The 18,006-nt window shown below is 36.3% G+C and overlaps 1 protein-coding gene across 5 annotated transcripts in view; it reads left to right on the top strand.

Annotated features, from left to right (window-relative positions):
• Positions 1-18,006, top strand: part of LOC126883875 (protein white) — a 308,915-nt gene that overhangs the window by 188,695 nt on the left and 102,214 nt on the right. For all 5 annotated transcript variants that reach the window (XM_050649566.1, XM_050649565.1, XM_050649562.1 and 2 more), the window contains exons 2-3: positions 1,378-1,612; positions 16,442-16,680. In XM_050649566.1, coding sequence (XP_050505523.1) covers positions 1,498-1,612; positions 16,442-16,680 — 354 coding nt within the window. In that variant the 5' untranslated portion in view covers positions 1,378-1,497. The remainder of the gene's footprint in view (positions 1-1,377; positions 1,613-16,441; positions 16,681-18,006) is intronic.

Below are 18,006 nucleotides of genomic sequence, written 5' to 3'. Positions count from 1 at the left end.
AGTAACCAGGACTAATATAATTGGCCAATATAATTAAAAGTGCGAATAAAGTTGCAGAGCGTAGAAATAGGTGTCGCTTTGCCGAACTTGCACGGTCCCAATAAGGCAGTTGATGGGAAAATACAGGAGTAAAGAAACAAACGCTCATATGGTATTCATTGATCTTGAGAAAGCATATGATAGAGTTCCTCGAGAGATTCTGTGGTGGGCACTCAATAAGAAAGGAGTCCCTGGTGAATATGTAAAGATTGTAAGGGATATGTATGAGGGAGTAACGACTAGTGTTAGGACAGGTGTGGGAGAGACTGATAAATTTCATGTGAAAGTAGGATTGCACCAAGGCCCGGTGCTTAGTCCGTATTTATTCTCATTAGTTTTGGACCAGATAACAGCGAAACTACAGGGTAACATTCCATGGTGTTGTATGCTGATGATGTCGTGTTAGTAGGAAATAGTGAAAGAGAACAAAAACTGGAACAGTTAAAACAAGCTCTGGAGGAAAAAGGTTTAAAACTTAGTAGGACAAAGACAGAGTATTTGGAATGTTCATTTAAAGATGGAGTTACTACAAATAAAATGGTATCTTTGGATAGTGAACTGATTATAAAAAGCAATAGTTTTAAGTACCTGTGGGATCAGTATTACAAAGTAATGGAGAAATAGATGGATATGCATGCAGTAGAATTAGGGCTGGATGGATGAAGTGGAAGGAAGCGAGTGGTGTGTTGTGTGACAGAAAATTCCAATGAAACTGAAAGGAAAATTCTATAAAACAGCCATTATACCGGCTCTGATGGACGGAACTGAATGTTGGGCAGTGAAAAATAAATAGGAACAACGAATGCATGTGGCGGAAATGAGAATGCTTAGATGGATGAGTGGAGTGACAAGAAAGGATAAAATTAAAAATAAGTACATTAGAGGAAGTCTAGGTGTGGCACCAATTGATGCCAAAATCAGAGAGCATAGGTTGAGATGGTTTGGTCATATTCAACTAATTCGTATTTAATAATAAATTCGAGATGTTAATCACCCAATACGAAAAGTAGCTGATGTGCAGATTCCTGGAAGGAGTAGGAGAGGAAGACCAAAAAGACGTGGGGGTAGGTTATTAGGCAGGACATGTTGGTAAAGGGGATTTTTATATTAATATGACCCAAGATAGAATTGTGTGGAGAAATACAATTAGGGAAGCCGACCCCGCATAGGGATAAGGGAAAGAGAATGTTGACGACTCTGCATAATAAACATGTTTTTAGGTTTTTGCCTTGAATTTTTAAATTTTATTCACTTTCCGTTGGTTCGGATTTGCCGAACCTTCGGATTAGCTGGGTTCGGATTTGCGGGATTCTACTGTAATTCATTTCTTTGTTGTAGGAAGAAGAATCCTCAGCCTCAGAATCGTTATCGTTAGCAGCTAGGCTAGGTTTAAGAGTAGTTAGAGATTATGGGACGGATTTTCGCTCAGTGGGAAGAGTTATTCCAATTGAGGAGCGGATGAAATTTACCTGGAACGATATAAATGTATTCGCAATGACCAAAACCATCAAAAATAAATTTTGTTGTTTCGGATTTATGTCTCATGGTTATGATGAACACATATTAAAAAGTGGTAAGAAGTTTATAATTATTATTATATTGTTTCCTTTATAGAGTGTGTCAATTCGAAAAGGTGCCACCCTCTATAATTGAAGCGCTTATTGTATAAAGGGTATAAGTCCACAATACTTAGTTTTGAGAAAAACGAAAAAACTATTTAGTTTAGAAATTTGATGACCTACAAAATCTTGTTCTACAGATGAATTGTAGAAGGAGACTAGTAGAGTGACATGTGATACAACAAACTTGGCTTTGAAAACGATTAAGGCCAAAAAGTCGTTTTTAAAGGCTGGGCCTTGATTTTTTTTATACAATCAATGAATAAAAGACAAAATGGTGCTGCTTTTCTACAGTTAAATTATTAATTTATTTATAAAAAAAGGTTTATTATTACAAACAAGACCTAAAATACATCGTAAGACTAACTAACATAAGCTAACATAAACGAATCTGTAAACAAAATGCCACAAACGATGGTGGGGCCACAAGGATTACTGTATAAAGGTAATCAGTCCCGGACTAGTTCCCTTTATACGCTCAACAAATATTTTATCGTGCGATATTTCGCATATGGCGAGAGATATTAACAAAATGCATATCTCACTTTACTTTTGTACGGAAGTGGGCTTATTCCCTTTATACAATAAGCGATTCAATTTGGTCCCTTAGAATATCTAAAAATATGCAAAAACACGTCAAATTTATTTGTGTGTCGGACATTTTGTAGACCAATTTTCTTCTAACTTACTCAACCCTCTAACGGGGACGAACACAGCCCCCAAAATCTTTAATAGGAAGGATGTTTGAGTGATACCTCATTTTAAAGTTAGCTCAACTACCTTTTCAAAAATACCACATAAATTTATGTTTCTTTTCAGTAGTTTTGGAGAAATCAAGTAAAATCGTAAAGATATCATGTATTGAGTTCAGAAGTCCCATTTTTTTTTGAGTATTAAACTCCAAATTTATTTCTTTGGGCATTGGATTATTTTGAGTTTTTTTTGGAGTATTTTTTTAAATCAAGTAAAACCGTAATGATATTCGTATCGAGTTCAGGACTTCAATTTTTTTTTGAAATATCGAGTCCAAGATTTTTTAAAAGTACTTTTTTTTTATTAACATCCAAGTTTTTTTACAATCTGTTTTACAATGAAAACAATAAGTAAAATTGTTTGTCTTTACAATGGCAGAGAGATGTAAGGTCCAGTGACCAAAGCATCACGACACACACACATTACCTTGTTTACCGGTGAGATGCGCACATACACTGATACGCGAGCACGAAAACTAAAACTAAAACTGGCACAGAACACAATGACTGGACGCTGTTGAAGGCGTAGCTTCCTCTGCTGTAGGCTCTGTCAGGATCGGTTAGGTAGGTCCAAGGGATCATATCGCTTCAATCTCTTCGCTTGTTGCTTGTTGAGAAGATTGTGTGCCAGGGTGTTTGGATGTACCCGCAACCTATTTTGATATTGTTTAGAAGATTTTTTGCACTCTTCGGGGACTGATAGTACCTGAAGATCTCTATGTATTGCGTCATTATGGATGTACCAAGGGGCATTAGCGATTGTTCTTAAAGTTTTGGATTGAAATCTTTGTATTTTCATAATATTAGATTTGCTAGCTGATCCCCAGAGCTGCGAACCATATGTCCAAATGGGTTTTATTATTGTTTTGTATATAAGCAGCTTGTTATCGATCGATAGGTGAGAGTTTTTTCCCAACATCCAGTAAAGTTTTCTGTATACAATTCCCAGTTGAAGTCTTTTCGTCCACATATGTTTGGTCCAAGTTAGTCGTTTGTCAAGGTGAATACCTAGATATTTTACGTCATCCTTTTGAGGTAAAGGATGTCCATCGAGATTAAGTTCTCGACATGTACCTCTTCTTAGAGTGAATGTAATGTGTGTGGATTTTGAGGGGTTTACTCTAATTCTCCAGAGTTTAAGCCATTCATTTGTTTTGTTCAGATGTAGTTGCAGTCTCTCTGATGCTATTATTGGATTACCATGAGAGGCCAGGAAAGCAGTATCATCTGCGAATGTTGCAAGTGTTAGGTCGTTGCTTGTTGGCAAGTCAGCCGTATATATAAGGTATAGGGTCGGTCCGAGCACACTACCCTGAGGTACACCAGATAGGATGGGGTAGAGTTTTGTATAGGCTTCACTATATTTTACCAGATATCTCCTTTCTGTAAGGTATGATTGAAGCAGTTTGAAGTAAGTGTAAGGTAGGGTTTTCTTTAATTTGTACAGAAGTCCTGTGTGCCACACCTTGTCAAAAGCTTGAGAGGCGTCTAAAACGGCTGCAGTCGAGTATTGCTTGTTTTCGAGACTAGTTCTTATTGTTGTGTACAGTCTGTGAACTTGTTCTATTGTACTATGTTGATTACGAAATCCGAATTGATGGTCAGGTATGAGACTCTTCTCTTCTAATATTGGTTTTATTTTTCTTAACAGAAGTTTTTCAAACACCTTAGAGATGACTGGGAGCAGACTTATCGGTCGGTATGAGTTGACATCTTTTGGATCTTTTCCAGGTTTTTGAATTAGTATAATCTGTGCCACTTTCCATTGCAACGGGAAGTAGTGCAGACTTAACATAGCATTAAAGATCATAGCGATTATTCTGTAACAATCATCGGTTAGTTCCTGAAGGACCTTACCCGTTATGAGGTCGAATCCTGGTGCCTTATTAGGTGGTATCTCATTATTTATTATCTGTTTTACTTCTTTAATATTAAACTTGGAGATTGGCAGTTCCATTTGATATGGAGCCTCAAGAAAAGAATGAAATGGTTCTTCTTGTTCTAATGGTACTACTCTAGTAAAGGGACTAAATACTGTCGAAAGATGTTCTGCGAATGTCTCGTATTTCTCTGTGTCTGTTCTTGCCCATTTACCTTTGGCATTTTTTAAAGGAGGTATGGTGTCTTTTGGTCCTTTTACTTTTCTCGTCGCCTTCCATAGCGAATAGTTAGTGTCTTTGAATGGAGTCAGATTTTCTAAGTAACTTTGAATCCCCCTGTTTTTTTCTTCTTTTAATAGATTTTTAAATCTTCTGGTAATTCTGTTTAGATTTTCTTTGTCAAAAGGTGCATGTGTGTTTTGCCATTTTCTCCTAAGTTTTCTATTTTCTTCAATCATGTTTTTTGCACTCAGAGAACAATTTATGGTTTCCTTCCATAATGTTTGTTCAGGTGTAGCACTCCATCCCGCCTTTTGTATGGAGGTAGTAAGTTGTTGTACAGCATTTTCAATTTGTATTTCTGTTTTAAGTGGCAAATTCGTTGATATTTGTTCTGTTAATGCACTTCGGAATATGTTCCAATTTGTTTGGTTATTGGTTAGGACTGGAGGCTTATTTTTGAGTATGACTTTGGAGTCTAGGTCAATTAGAATGGAGAATGATCTGACGAGAGGTCCCAGCATGATTGTATTGCTAAGTAGTTAAGAGAGATACCTTTAATCACACAGAAGTCTAAGAGATCTGGTGTTTTATTTGGATCTGTAGGCCAATAAGTTGGTTCTCCTGTAGATATGTGTTGTAGATTGTTTCCTATTATCGACTTCAGCAGTTTTCTACCACTTGTTGTGATTATTCTAGAGCCCCAGTGATGATGTTTACAGTTAAAGTCTCCTCCTGCTATGAATTTGTGTCCAAGTGAACTAAAATAGGTATTAAAGTTATTTTCGTTGATGGATTGGCCAGGAGAACAGTAGACAGACAGCAGATAAGGTAAGGTTGCCTAACCAGTCATCAATGACAATGCTAGTTGACTGCAGGTACTTTTCACTGAACTTATTTAACTCATGGTGTTTTATATTAGATTTGATAATGATAGCTGTGCCACCGTGTGCTTTGTCATTTGGATGTTTTGTGTAGTGAACAGTGTATTTTGGAATTTTTATATAATTTTTGTCTGTTAGATGGGCTTCTGATATGAGCATAACATCAATTTTCTTCTCGTCGAGAAAAATTTTTATTTCTTGGATATGATTCGTTAGCCCATTTGAGTTCCAGACGGCTATTTTAAGTGCGTTTTGCATTAGTGCATTTTGGAGATCATAGTGGTAAAGAGATTAAGCATAGTATCCATTCTCTCCATTAATTTTGCCATAATGTTTTCCAGGTTGGCAATTGTCGTTAAATGGTTTGAGCCAACATTACTTTGTTCGTTTGTGATTTCAGCTGTTTGACTATTTCCTGACGTTTTTTGAGCGTAAGAAACACCAGGGGTTACTGTTTGGCTGTTAATTGTATTGATGTCTGTTCTATAGGTCTCTTGTTTCTGTCTTAGTTGGGGGAACTTTTCTTTTTGTATTTGTTTGTATACGCTGTAGCCCTTATATAGTTGGCCGGATGGTTTCCCATACAGAGTACACATTGTACGTTATTGCTGCGTTCCTTGCGTGGGCAGTCTAGAGTATGATGATTACTTGCACACTTTACGCATCTTGGAGGCATATAACAGAATTTTTGTGTGTGGCCATAACCTTGACATTTGGTACATTGGGGAACCTGACGCTTGGGATGTGGTGGTTCGAAGGACACAATCATATTCTGAAGTGCTCTCACTTCATAAATGTCTTTATTATTTGGCTTAGCTTTTAGTTCTATATAAAAAAGCGGAAGCTCCGTTTTGGATCCATTCTTATATATATTAGCTATGTTGGTTACTTCGTGTCCCATTTGTGCTAACTCATCTTTTAAAGCATCTTTATCTGCTGTTTGATGCATATTACGAAGTACAACTCGGAATGTTCTTTCTTCCTTTGTTTGGTAGGTGTAATAGTGGGTTTTTTTCTCATTTAGTGCTTTGGCTATGTTTCGGTAATGTTCAGAGGTTGTGGGCTGGATCTTTACTTGGTTGTTATAAAGGCATTTGATGGTGTATCCCAGTGGGGATATTGTTTCTAACAATTCTCTAAGAGGTTTTATATCACCTACATCTGAAACAAATATGGGTGGGGGCTGAATACTATTTTTAACTTCATCAGTTTCGGTTAGGTTGGTCTCATCAGGTATTTCATCTAAGCTAGCAAATCTATTAGACGTTGGTGTGGGTGCTTTGAGCCAGTAATCGCTCATTATTGTTTGTCTTAGTTGTTTATCAGCTTCAGGGCTGTCCTTTCTTGCTCTTTTGCGCGCTTGAACAGTGTCCCATCCTTAGTCCTGATTTTCTTGGCTATCGTTTAGATTACTGATGTGTATTTGTAACGGTTGATAAGAATAAGAAGAAGAAGAAGCATGATTAGAAAGAAAAGAGTTACCTGGGTGTTCTTGTTGATTGTTAGTAGAATCAGTCTCTTGGTGCACTATAATGCTTGAGTAATTTTCATTGCTTTGTTGCTCACTAGACGAGGCTGTGGTTGAATCTCTCGATGGTTGTTCCATGATATTTGTTTGCAAGTTAGCGGTGTATTCTTCCGAAGTTGATCTTATCGTCGGAGATCTGCTCACTTTATTTGAATTTAGAAACGGATTGTCTTTGTCTATGATTTCTACATTTTCGCTCATCCTGTATCACAATTAAATGTTTTATACAACACGAACAATTATTTTATGGGACGCCTATGACTTTATTTGCCGGTATTTTTGCGTATAGACAATAGAAATAGTACTTGTTTTATTTTATTTGCGTTTTTAAAACACTGGTAATTAATATTACTAATTAACGATAAAGTTTGGAACAAAAACTGGTTACTAGATATTTTTGTACTAAAAATAAATTTATGCGACCGTCTCTAGCAAAGGTTGGATCGAGACTTCAAAAGTACTTAGAAAAGAAATAAAATGTATAGGGTATTTTTGAAAAGTTAGTTGAACGATTTCTTAGAGATTTTTAGCGACATCTAATAAAAGATAGGCGAAACCCAAGGGACTTTCATTTCAAATAAATGAAATAAAAATCTGAAAACATTTTTTCTGCGTCTATTTGTTAATTATTTAATTATAATTGGCATACACGGCAGAAAGATTTGATTTCGATTCGGAACACCACTAAAGGCTATTCTGAAGAGACCAAGAGGTTGAAATGTACGTACATACACAGATAGTAGTGGCCCATTGAATCGTAATTAAATCGTCATTGCTTTTACCTACCTTCATTTTACTCACGTATTCTTCTTCTTGTAGTGCCTATCCGTTTCGGATGTTGGCGACCATCATGGCAATCTGTACTTTGCACACTGCTGCTCTAAAAAGACTTGTGGTTGTTGTGTTGGACCATGTGCGTAGATTCTTCAGTCAGAAAATCATTCGCCTTCCTGGTCCACGTTTTCCCTCCACTTTTCCCTGCAAGATTAGTGGCAGTAGTCCATATTTTTCGCTGTTTCTCATGATGTGACCGAGGTATTAGATTTTGCTGCTTTTATTGTGGTTAACAGCTCTTTTTCTTTTTGCATTCTCAGCAATACACCCTCATTAGTAACGTGGTCGGTATAAGATACCTTCAGGATTCGACGATAAAACCACATCTCAAAATCCTCAATTTCCTTGCAGGTGGCGCTGTGAGAGTCCACGACTCAACTCCGTACAACAGTATAGGAAAGATATAACATTGCAGTAACCTGCCTTTTATGGACAATGATAAATCATGACATTTGAATAACTTAGCCATTTTTTGAAATGCAGATCTTGCTTTCTCTATCCTACATTTAATTTCTATGGAATGGTCCCAGTTTTCATTGACGTTCGTACCAAGGTAGGTGTATGTTTTTACTCTTTCTATTTGTTGACCTTTCACACTGATCCGCCCAAATTGCTGTTCCTTCTTAGAGACTTAGAGATGATCATACATTTTGCTTTCTTAGTGTTTAGTGAAAGTCCGTATCTCCGGCTGACTTCTGTGATTCTGTTCATTAACTCCTGGAAGGCTTCAGAACTGTCAGCGAATACCACCGTGTCGTCTGCGTATCTTATATTATTGATACATTCTCCGTTAATTCTAATTCCGACTTCAATATCATCCACTGCTTCTTGAAAGATTTGCTCAGCGTAGATGTTAAACAGCAGTGGTGATAATATACATCCCTGACGGACCCCACGATTGATTTTGATATTGTCTGATTCTCCTACCTCTGTCCGGATAGTTGATGTTTGATTCCAGTACAGATTGCTGATAATTCTTAAATCACAGGTGTTTATTCCAATATTGGTTAGTACCTCCATCAGCTTGTCGTTCTTTACTGTATCGAACGCTTTATGGTAATCAATGAAGCATGCATAAATATTGCAATTTACGTCTCTACATCGTTGAAATAGCACTTGTATACTAAGGAGAGCCTCTGTCGTACCCAATGCATTCCGAAAACCAAACTGTGTACGGCTGATTTTCTCTTCGCACAGTCTATATATCCTTTGATGTATAATTTTTCGAAATAGTTTTAAAATACGGCTCATTAAACTGATGGTTCGGAAATCACTGCAGGATACGGATTTTGTTTTCTTTGGTAAAGCAATAAACGTCGACTTCAGACATGTACTAATAGGCGTTGAGTACCGTCGGTATTAAATAGTTTTATCAGTTCAGCATATGCATTGTCAGTTCCAGGAGCTTTGCCATCTTTTAGTTGTGATATTGCTCTTTCCACTTCATCTGATGTGATTGGTAAGTGGTCATCAGATATATGTAGGATGACTCACGTATTGAGTGCTAGAAATCAATTTTTTTTATCTTTACCTAGACAAATTGACGTGTTGTGAAATGCATATTATAGATTCCCCATGCCTATGCATTTATTGCCCCATTTACTTGCAAATTATAGAGGGGGAGGGTATAGGTATCAGTGTTGTTTCTAACTTAAGAAATCTTTTAAATTTTTAATTCATTTGTTTGGAATGGAGGTCTCTTGGGTTTCGCCTATCTTTTATTATATGTCGCTACTGCGTCTACTTGTTAATTATTTCATTATAATTGTCATACATAGCAGAAATATTTTAGATTTTTTATTAGAGAGACTGATATTGAAATACTTGGGAAAACGTCAGGAAAAAAGTTTGAGGATAAAGAGACTTGGTGGTGGTGAAACGAAGTACAAGGAAAAATAAAAGAGAAGGGCAAATTATATAAAAAGTGGCAAGAAACCAGATCCGACACAGATCTTCAAAACTATATGGTGGCGAAAAAGGAAGCGAAAGTAGCAGTAGCAAAACCCAAAGCAGAAGCGTATTCAAACCTATACGATCAACTTGATACCAGGGAAGGCGAAACGAAGATATATAAAATAGCCAAACAGAGAGCAAAGAGGCAAAAGATTTTAATTAGATTAGATGTATCCGAGATGAAAATATTAAAATACTAGTTCACGAAAGGGATGTCAAAAAGAGATGGAGAAAGTACTTTGACAGCTTATTAAATGAAGAATTTGACAGACAGCCTGTAGAGTCAACGGAGACAGTAGTAGCAATGGTCACCAAAATAACAAACGAGGAAGTGGCTCAAGCGCTTCAAAAAATAAAAAAGGAATAGCGGTAGGACCAGATGATATTCCTGGGGAAGTATGGAGAGCATTGGGAGAGACAGGAACAAGGTGGCTAGCAGGTCTATTTAATAGAATTAGGGAGGTTGGACAAATGCCAGATGAATGGAGAAGCAGTATACTGGTACCTGTTTACAAAAACAAGGGAGATATACAACAATGTACAAACTACAGGGCTATAAAACTGCTTAGCCACACCATGAAAATATGGGAAAGAGTAATTGATAGACGGATAGGTGAAGAGACCGAAATATCCGAGAATCCATTTGGCTTTATGCAGGGCAGATCAACAACAGATGCAATTTTCATTATAAGGCAGTTGATGAAAAAATACAGGAGTAAAGAAACAAACGCTCATATGGTATTCATTGATCTTGAGAAAGCATAATATGATAGAGTTCCTCGAGAGATTCTGTGGTGGGCACTCAATAAGAAAAGAGTGCCTGGTGAATATGTAAAGATTGTGAGGGATATGTATGAGGGAGTAACGACTAGTGTTAGGACAGGTGTGGGAGAGACTGATAAATTTCATGTGAAAGTAGGATTGCACCAAGGCTCGGTGCTTAGTCCGTATTCATTCTCATTAGTTTTGGACCAGATAACAGCGAAACTACAGGGTAACATTCCATGGTGCTTAATGTATGCTGATGATGTTGTGCTAGTAGGAAATAGTGAAAGAGACTTAGAACAAAAACTGGAACAGTGGAGGCAAGCTCTGGAGGAAAAAGGTTTAAAACTTAGTAGGACAAAAACAGAGTATTTGGAATGTTCATTTAAAGATGGAGTTACTACAAATAAAATGGTATCTTTGGATGGTGAACTGATTGTAAAAAGCAATAGTTTTAAGTACCTGGGATCGGTATTACAGAGTAATGGAGAAATAGATAAAGATTCATGCAGTAGAATTAGAGCTGGATGGATGAAGTGGAAAGAAGCGAGTGGTGTGTTGTGAGACAGAAAAATTCCAATGAAGCTGAAGGAAAAATTCTATAAAACAGCCATAAGACCGGCTATGATGTACGGAACTGAATGTTGGGCAGTGAAGAAGAAAGAGGGACAACGAATGCATGAGGCGGAAATGAGAATGCTTAGATGGATGAGTGGAGTGACAAAGAAGGATAAAATTAGAAATGAGTATATTAGGGGAAGTCTAGGTTTGGCACCAATTTATGCCAAAATGAGAGAGCATGGGTTAAGATGGATTGGTCATGTTTAACGTCGAGACGTTAATCACCCAATACGAAGAATAGCTGAAGTGCAGATTCCTGGAAGGAGTAGGAGAGGAAGACCAAAGAAGGCCTGGGGGGAAACGATAAGGCAGGACATGTTGGTAAAGGGGATTAACATTGATATGACCCAAGATAGAATTGTGTGGAGAAATGCAATTAGGGAAGCCGACCCCGCATAGGAATAAGGCAAAGAGAATGATGATGACATAGCAGAAAGATTTGATTTCGAATCGGAGCACCACTACAGGCTGTTCTGAAGCGACCAAGAGGTTGAAATAGACCATAGACAGATAGTAGAGGTCTCTGAATCGTAATTAAATCTTAACTGCCTTTATTCACCTTCGTTTTTACTCACGTATTAAGTACTAGGAATCAAATTTGTTGATCTCTACCTAGATAAATTGACGTGTTGTGAAATGCATATTATAGATTCCCCTTACCTATACACTTATCGACCTCTTTCCTTGCAAATTATAGAATAGAGTATAGGTGTAAGTGATAATTTGTTTCCATTTTAAGAAATCTTTTTAGATTTTGTTTTTATTTGTTTGAAATGGTGAGTGCAGTTAACCCACTATATGGTAAACATCAGCCATTGTTTGTTGAGTACTAATACCTCAAAAATAGTGAATTAGCATCGTTTAAAAATAGTGAAAGTGAAAGTGAAATTTATTTTCGAATGTTTTTATTTTATTATTCTTGGGTGCGACTCAATTGCACTAGACAAGAAATATTAATCATCCATTTATAAAAATGTTTTTGGCTGGAAATGGGAACGGATCCGGTCCAGTCAACAATATATATAATGCACAAATGAATCAACCCTCAAATACAATGATACCAATGCAACCAAATCATCAATATATGCAACAACACAACTCTGTATCAGCAGACATGATGCACTATTATCAAAATCAATTCACACCTCTTCCAAATATGTACACTCATCCATCTAATTTCCAAAATTTATCCTTACCTCAAATGAGCCAAAACTCAGTTCCTCCGCAGCCAGAGATACACTCAAAAACTTTCGAAGAAGGAATAGAATATTCCCTACCGTCCTCATCAAGTGACGATGAAAACATGGAAAGTGATGCAAATGCTTGTCCGTGGCAACAACTAAAAGAGTCGAGATCAAAAAGAAAACGTAGAAAAATAGCAGAAACTACTGAGCAAGGTGCTTCAGTAAGCACATCTAATAGGTTTCAAACTCTCTCAGAAGAAAACGCAGATACAAACCAAATCCATACCAGTAAAAGAAACGATGACAACCCAAATACCCAAACGAAAGATCCCAAGCCGCCCCCTATTTATGTTTACGGAGTAATAGACTACAAAGCAATGACTGACTCTATAGCGCAAGTTACTGAAGATGAAACATATTATACTACCACTCTTCCTGAAAATGTTGTTAAAATAAATGCTAAAACACCTGATTCTTATAGAAAAATAATAAATTACATGAGAGAAGAAAAAATAGTACACCATAGCTATCAACTCAAACAAGAAAGAGCATATAGAGTCGTCCTAAGAGGTTTACACCATTCTATACCCTTAGAGTAAATAAAATCTGAATTATTAAGGCAAGGCCACACAGTCAGAAATGTTTTAAACATCCGGCATAGAGTAACAAAAGAGCCCCTACCATTATTTTTCGTCGATTTGGAACCAAAAAACAACAATAATAGTTTTTAATGTGGAATTATATACAATACCAGAATTAGAGTAGAAGCTCCGAAACACAAGAACACCATTGTGCAATGCACTCGATGTCAGGCATACGGACACTCTAAGTCATACTGTTATAAACCTTATAAATGTGCTAAATGTGGAGGATCACACGACACCAAAAGTTGCACAAAGCCGAAAGACACACCTGCAACATGTACTCTTTGCAAGGGCAACCACCCAGCGAACTATAAAGGCTGAACTGTTTATCGAGACTTATTAAAAGCAAAGAACAGGAATAACGACACAACTGGACCTAGAAACACACAAGGATACATAAATCCCAATCCAGCACTGCACCAAATGACTCAACAATATGCGCAAAATGGAATGAATTATGCTCAAGTAACCTCAGGAAACATCAACAGACCAAATAATGGTGAAGATTTAACACACATGATGTCAAGCTTCTTAAATGAATTCAAAAATCTATTTAATCAACTTCTGAACCAAAATAGCATGATCCTGAACATGCTAACAACAGTCATTAGTAAAATAACGAATTAATGGCTCCATCAATTAGAATAGCCGCCTGGAACGCCAACGGGCTACCAAACCATGTACAGGAAATCACAGCATTTTTAAAAGTAAATAAATTAGATGTTCTTCTCATCTCAGAATCACACTCAACCGAAAGAACAGTAGTAAAAATCCCTTTATACACAACGTACCTTACTCATCATCCTGATGGAACTGCTCACGCAGGAACAGCAATTATTATTAAATCTTCTATTAAACACTATTTCCTACAAAATTACGCCACACCTAAAATACAAGGAACCATACTAAAAATAGAAACATTTACATGGCCACTTGCTATTGCAGCAATTTACTGTCCTCCTAGACACTCCATATCAATTGAAGAATACGAGACCTTTTTTCAAGAACTAGGACCCCGATTTATAGCAGCTGGAGACTGGAACGCCAAACACACCGTATGGGGATCGAGGCTTATAACACCAAAGGGTAGAAATTTATTGGCGTGCTCGCAGAGAAATAATTTAAACTTCCTTTCGACAGGTCAGCCAACGTATTGGCCGACTGATCAAAACAGGATTCCTGACCTGCTAGACTTTGCCGTTATCAAAGGTATCTCAAATATACATTACAAAATAGAAGCCAGTCTTGATTTAAGTTCAGATCACACCGCAATAATCATAACACTAAGTACAACTGTAATTTGGAAGGAACCTGTCGCAAAACTCTGCAATAAAAGAACCAACTGGGAACAATTTCAAGCTATTATTAACACAAATATAAACTTAAAACATCGAATTAAAGAACCCCATGAAATAGAAAAAGCAGTGCAACATTTAACAGAAGTAATACAAGATGCTGCATGGAAGTCAACTCCAGATGATAAAAAAATTACCACCCATGATCATAACATTCCTTTACAAATTAAAGAAAATTTAAATGAAAAAAGAAGAGCTAGAGCCAAATGGCAGCGGTCAAGGAATCCCCGGGATAAAACACAATTAAATCGGTTAACACATCAACTGCATACAGCTTTAATCCAGGCCCGTAATGAGACTTTTAAATATTACATCTCCAACCTAACACCTAATGACCATTCATTATGGCAAGCGACCAAAAAATTCAAGAGACCAATAACATCTATTCCACCAATTAGAAAATCGGATCTAAGCTGGGCAAAAACTGATGAAGAAAAATCAAACACATTAGCACAACACCTCGCCCACGTATTTAGTCTACATACAGAAGTCAATGCTGAAGATGAAGAAGTATACACATTTCTCGACGCTCCTTGTCAATTATCACTACCACTGAAACCATGTACACCAACAGAGATCTGGAAGGCGATAAATAAAATAAACCCTCATAAGGCTCCAGGTTATGACTTAATTAATGGTGATGTACTAAAGCATTTGCCTAGAAAAGCGATAGTCCTGCTAACTATTGTATATAACAGCATGATAAGACTGTGTCACTTTCCTATTCAATGGAAATACGCACAAATAATTATGATTGCGAAACCGGGCAAACCGCCTACAGAACCCTCCTCCTATCGTCCTATAAGCCTTCTACCAATAATGTAAAAAATTTTCGAAAGACTTCTTTTAGTCCGAATTCTCGAAAGAATAAACATAAATAACATAATACCTGACCATCAATTTGGCTTTCGACAGAACTACTCAACAATACAGCAGTGCCATAGGATTGTAAATTATATAAAAGAAACTTTAAAAGGAAAGAAAATGTGTGCGGCAGTATTCCTTGATGTGGAAAAAGCATTTGATAAGGTGTGGCATAAAGGCCTGTTGTATAAAGTGAAAAAGAATATGCCTAATGAAATATACCTGATATTAAAATCATATCTGAACGAGCGATTTTTCCAAATCAAAGTAAATATCTCACTTTCCAAATATCATCCTATACAATCCGGAGTACCTCAAGGTAGTGTCCTCGGTCCCTTCCTTTATCTCCTTTACACTGCTGATATACCTGCTGATGATGACATTACTACGGCCACATTTGCCGACGATACAGGAATCCTTACATCAGACGATAACCCAGATAGAGCTTCTAACAAACTGCAAAACTATTTACGTTCACTTCAAACATGGTTAACAAAATGGAAGATTAAAGTAAACGGTGAAAAGTCTTCACAAATTACGTTCACAACAAGAAGGATCGACTGTCCGCAGGTTCATATTAACAACATTCCTATCCCCTTAAAATCAGATGTCAAGTACCTGGGACTCCATTTGGACCGAAAGCTGACATGGAAGAACCATATCAAAACCAAGAAAGCTCAACTAAATTTAAAAGTCAGACAAATGTATTGGCTGCTAGGTAAAAGATCCCAGTTATCATTAGAAAACAAAGTATTATTATACAAAATTATACTAAAGCCGATATGGAGTTATGGTATAGAGTTATGGGACTGCAGCAAACCGAGCAACACTAAAATACTGCAAACTTTTCAATCAAAGACGCTGCGCATGATAGCGAATGCACCATGGTACGTCTCCAATATAACTATCCATAATGACCTTGGGATACCATTCATCGAAGATGTTATTAGACTACAGGCAACCAAAGCCCAAGAAAGAAATTTCGCCCATGAAAGTCAAACTATTCAACAACTCTACCAGCCGCCACTTGTGGGAAGAAGACTGAAAAGGACACATGGCCAGAGGACCTAACTGATTAGGTGTATTGGAGAACCATCGATGGATGGTGCCCAAAGCATGCCAGGATTCAAGACTTTGCTACTATTTGCTAAATACACTGTGTTTTAATTGGAGTAGATTGTAAATCTGCACTTAATAAAATGAAAAAAAAAAAAAAAAATTGTTTGAAATGGAAGTCTCTTGGGTTTCGCCTATCTTTTAAAAATTTTTTACTAAACTGTTTTATTTTAATATTTTTCAGTTGACGGAGTAGCGTGCTCAGGAGAGTTATTAGCCATATTGGGCTCAAGTGGGTCTGGAAAGACCACTCTTTTAAATGCTCTAACATATCTACCAATGGATGGAATGGTCGTTTCAGGAATGCGGTGTATAAATGGTGTGCCCGTGGATGGTCAGAGGTTAAGAAACGTGTCAGCTTTTGTTCAGCAGGATGATTGTTTTATAACAACCTTGACAGTTCGAGAACATTTGGTTTTTCAGGTATATATCGATATAGAATTTTTTACCCAAATGACGGTTATATCATTTTGTGTCATCTTTTTCAAGTTAGTACTTCTTATCGCTCGGTATGAAATTTGGACGGGACTAAAATCGTATTTAGCGTCATTCCAAAATCGGGACGCGTGTACTAGCCTTACGGTATACCGTAAATATATACATATATTTTTTATAAATATATACGTATATTTTTACATTTATTTCAACTTTATTAGTAAACAAGTATACAGGGTGACTATAGAGGCTCCTATGGGGAATAACAAATGACCATTAAAAAGTGTCTGCTCCCATTGTTTAATAATATACAGGGCGAGTTTCGCATTTTGACAGAAATTTATATTCGTCATAATTTTTAAACGGTCAGATCGATGTGTCTCTTATTTTGGTCAATCGTTACACTATTACCACCTAATCAACTGATTTATTCAAACTAGAAAAAAAATCAGGTCCGGCTTTAAAAAATTAGTTCGTTTGGGTCTTAGAAAAAATTTCACCCTGTATACTTTTTGAAAACTCTAATATTAATTTTACAAATTAGACAAATAGGCATTTAAAATGACATATTTATTTTTTCCCCACACGATTACTTAATTTTTTATAAAAAAATCAAAGTTGACTATGAATTAAAAATTTGGTAAAGTGAACCATAGAGTTAAAAAAAATTTACTTTTATTACAAAAATTAATTTTTTTAAACAAATATTTGATTTATGTTACCACCCAACCAACTGATTTATTCAAACTAGAAAAAAATCAGGTCCGGCTTTAAAAAATTAGTTCGTTTGAGTCTTAGAAAAAATTTCACCCTGTATACGCTTTTTGAAAACTCTATTATAAATTTAACAAATTAGACAAATAGATTGACACGATTACTTAATCTTTTATTAAAAAATCAAATTTGTCAAAATCGCAATTTTACCATAAAAATAAAAAAAATTAAACAACGTTTTTTTTTTAAATTTAAAGTTTCACAATTTTTTTTTCTATAACACGTCTAGATCTAAAACCCCATAACACTTCTCTTTGGACTCTATAGTTTAACATAGACGTGATCAAATAGATAAATTTTAAATTTTTTCACTTAGTTTTTGCGATTTAACTTTGCAATTCACGAAGTGAACTTTTATTTTTAAAGATTCATAACTTTTACGAGAAGAAGAGTGAAAGTCTACAACAATTGTCATAGTCTTCACAATGGTAAGAGATATGTGCTGTAAAACTTTCAGAAAAAAAATTTAAATGGAACGTTGTAGCGAGTTAAACCGTGATTTCATCTTTTTTTTTTTTCATTTTTAGGTTAAAATTCCGA

The sequence above is a fragment of the Diabrotica virgifera genome, chromosome 4, assembly GCF_917563875.1.
Source record: "Diabrotica virgifera virgifera chromosome 4, PGI_DIABVI_V3a".
Classification (NCBI taxonomy): domain Eukaryota; kingdom Metazoa; phylum Arthropoda; class Insecta; order Coleoptera; family Chrysomelidae; genus Diabrotica; species Diabrotica virgifera.
This window is presented reverse-complemented; position numbering and strand designations above follow the sequence as displayed.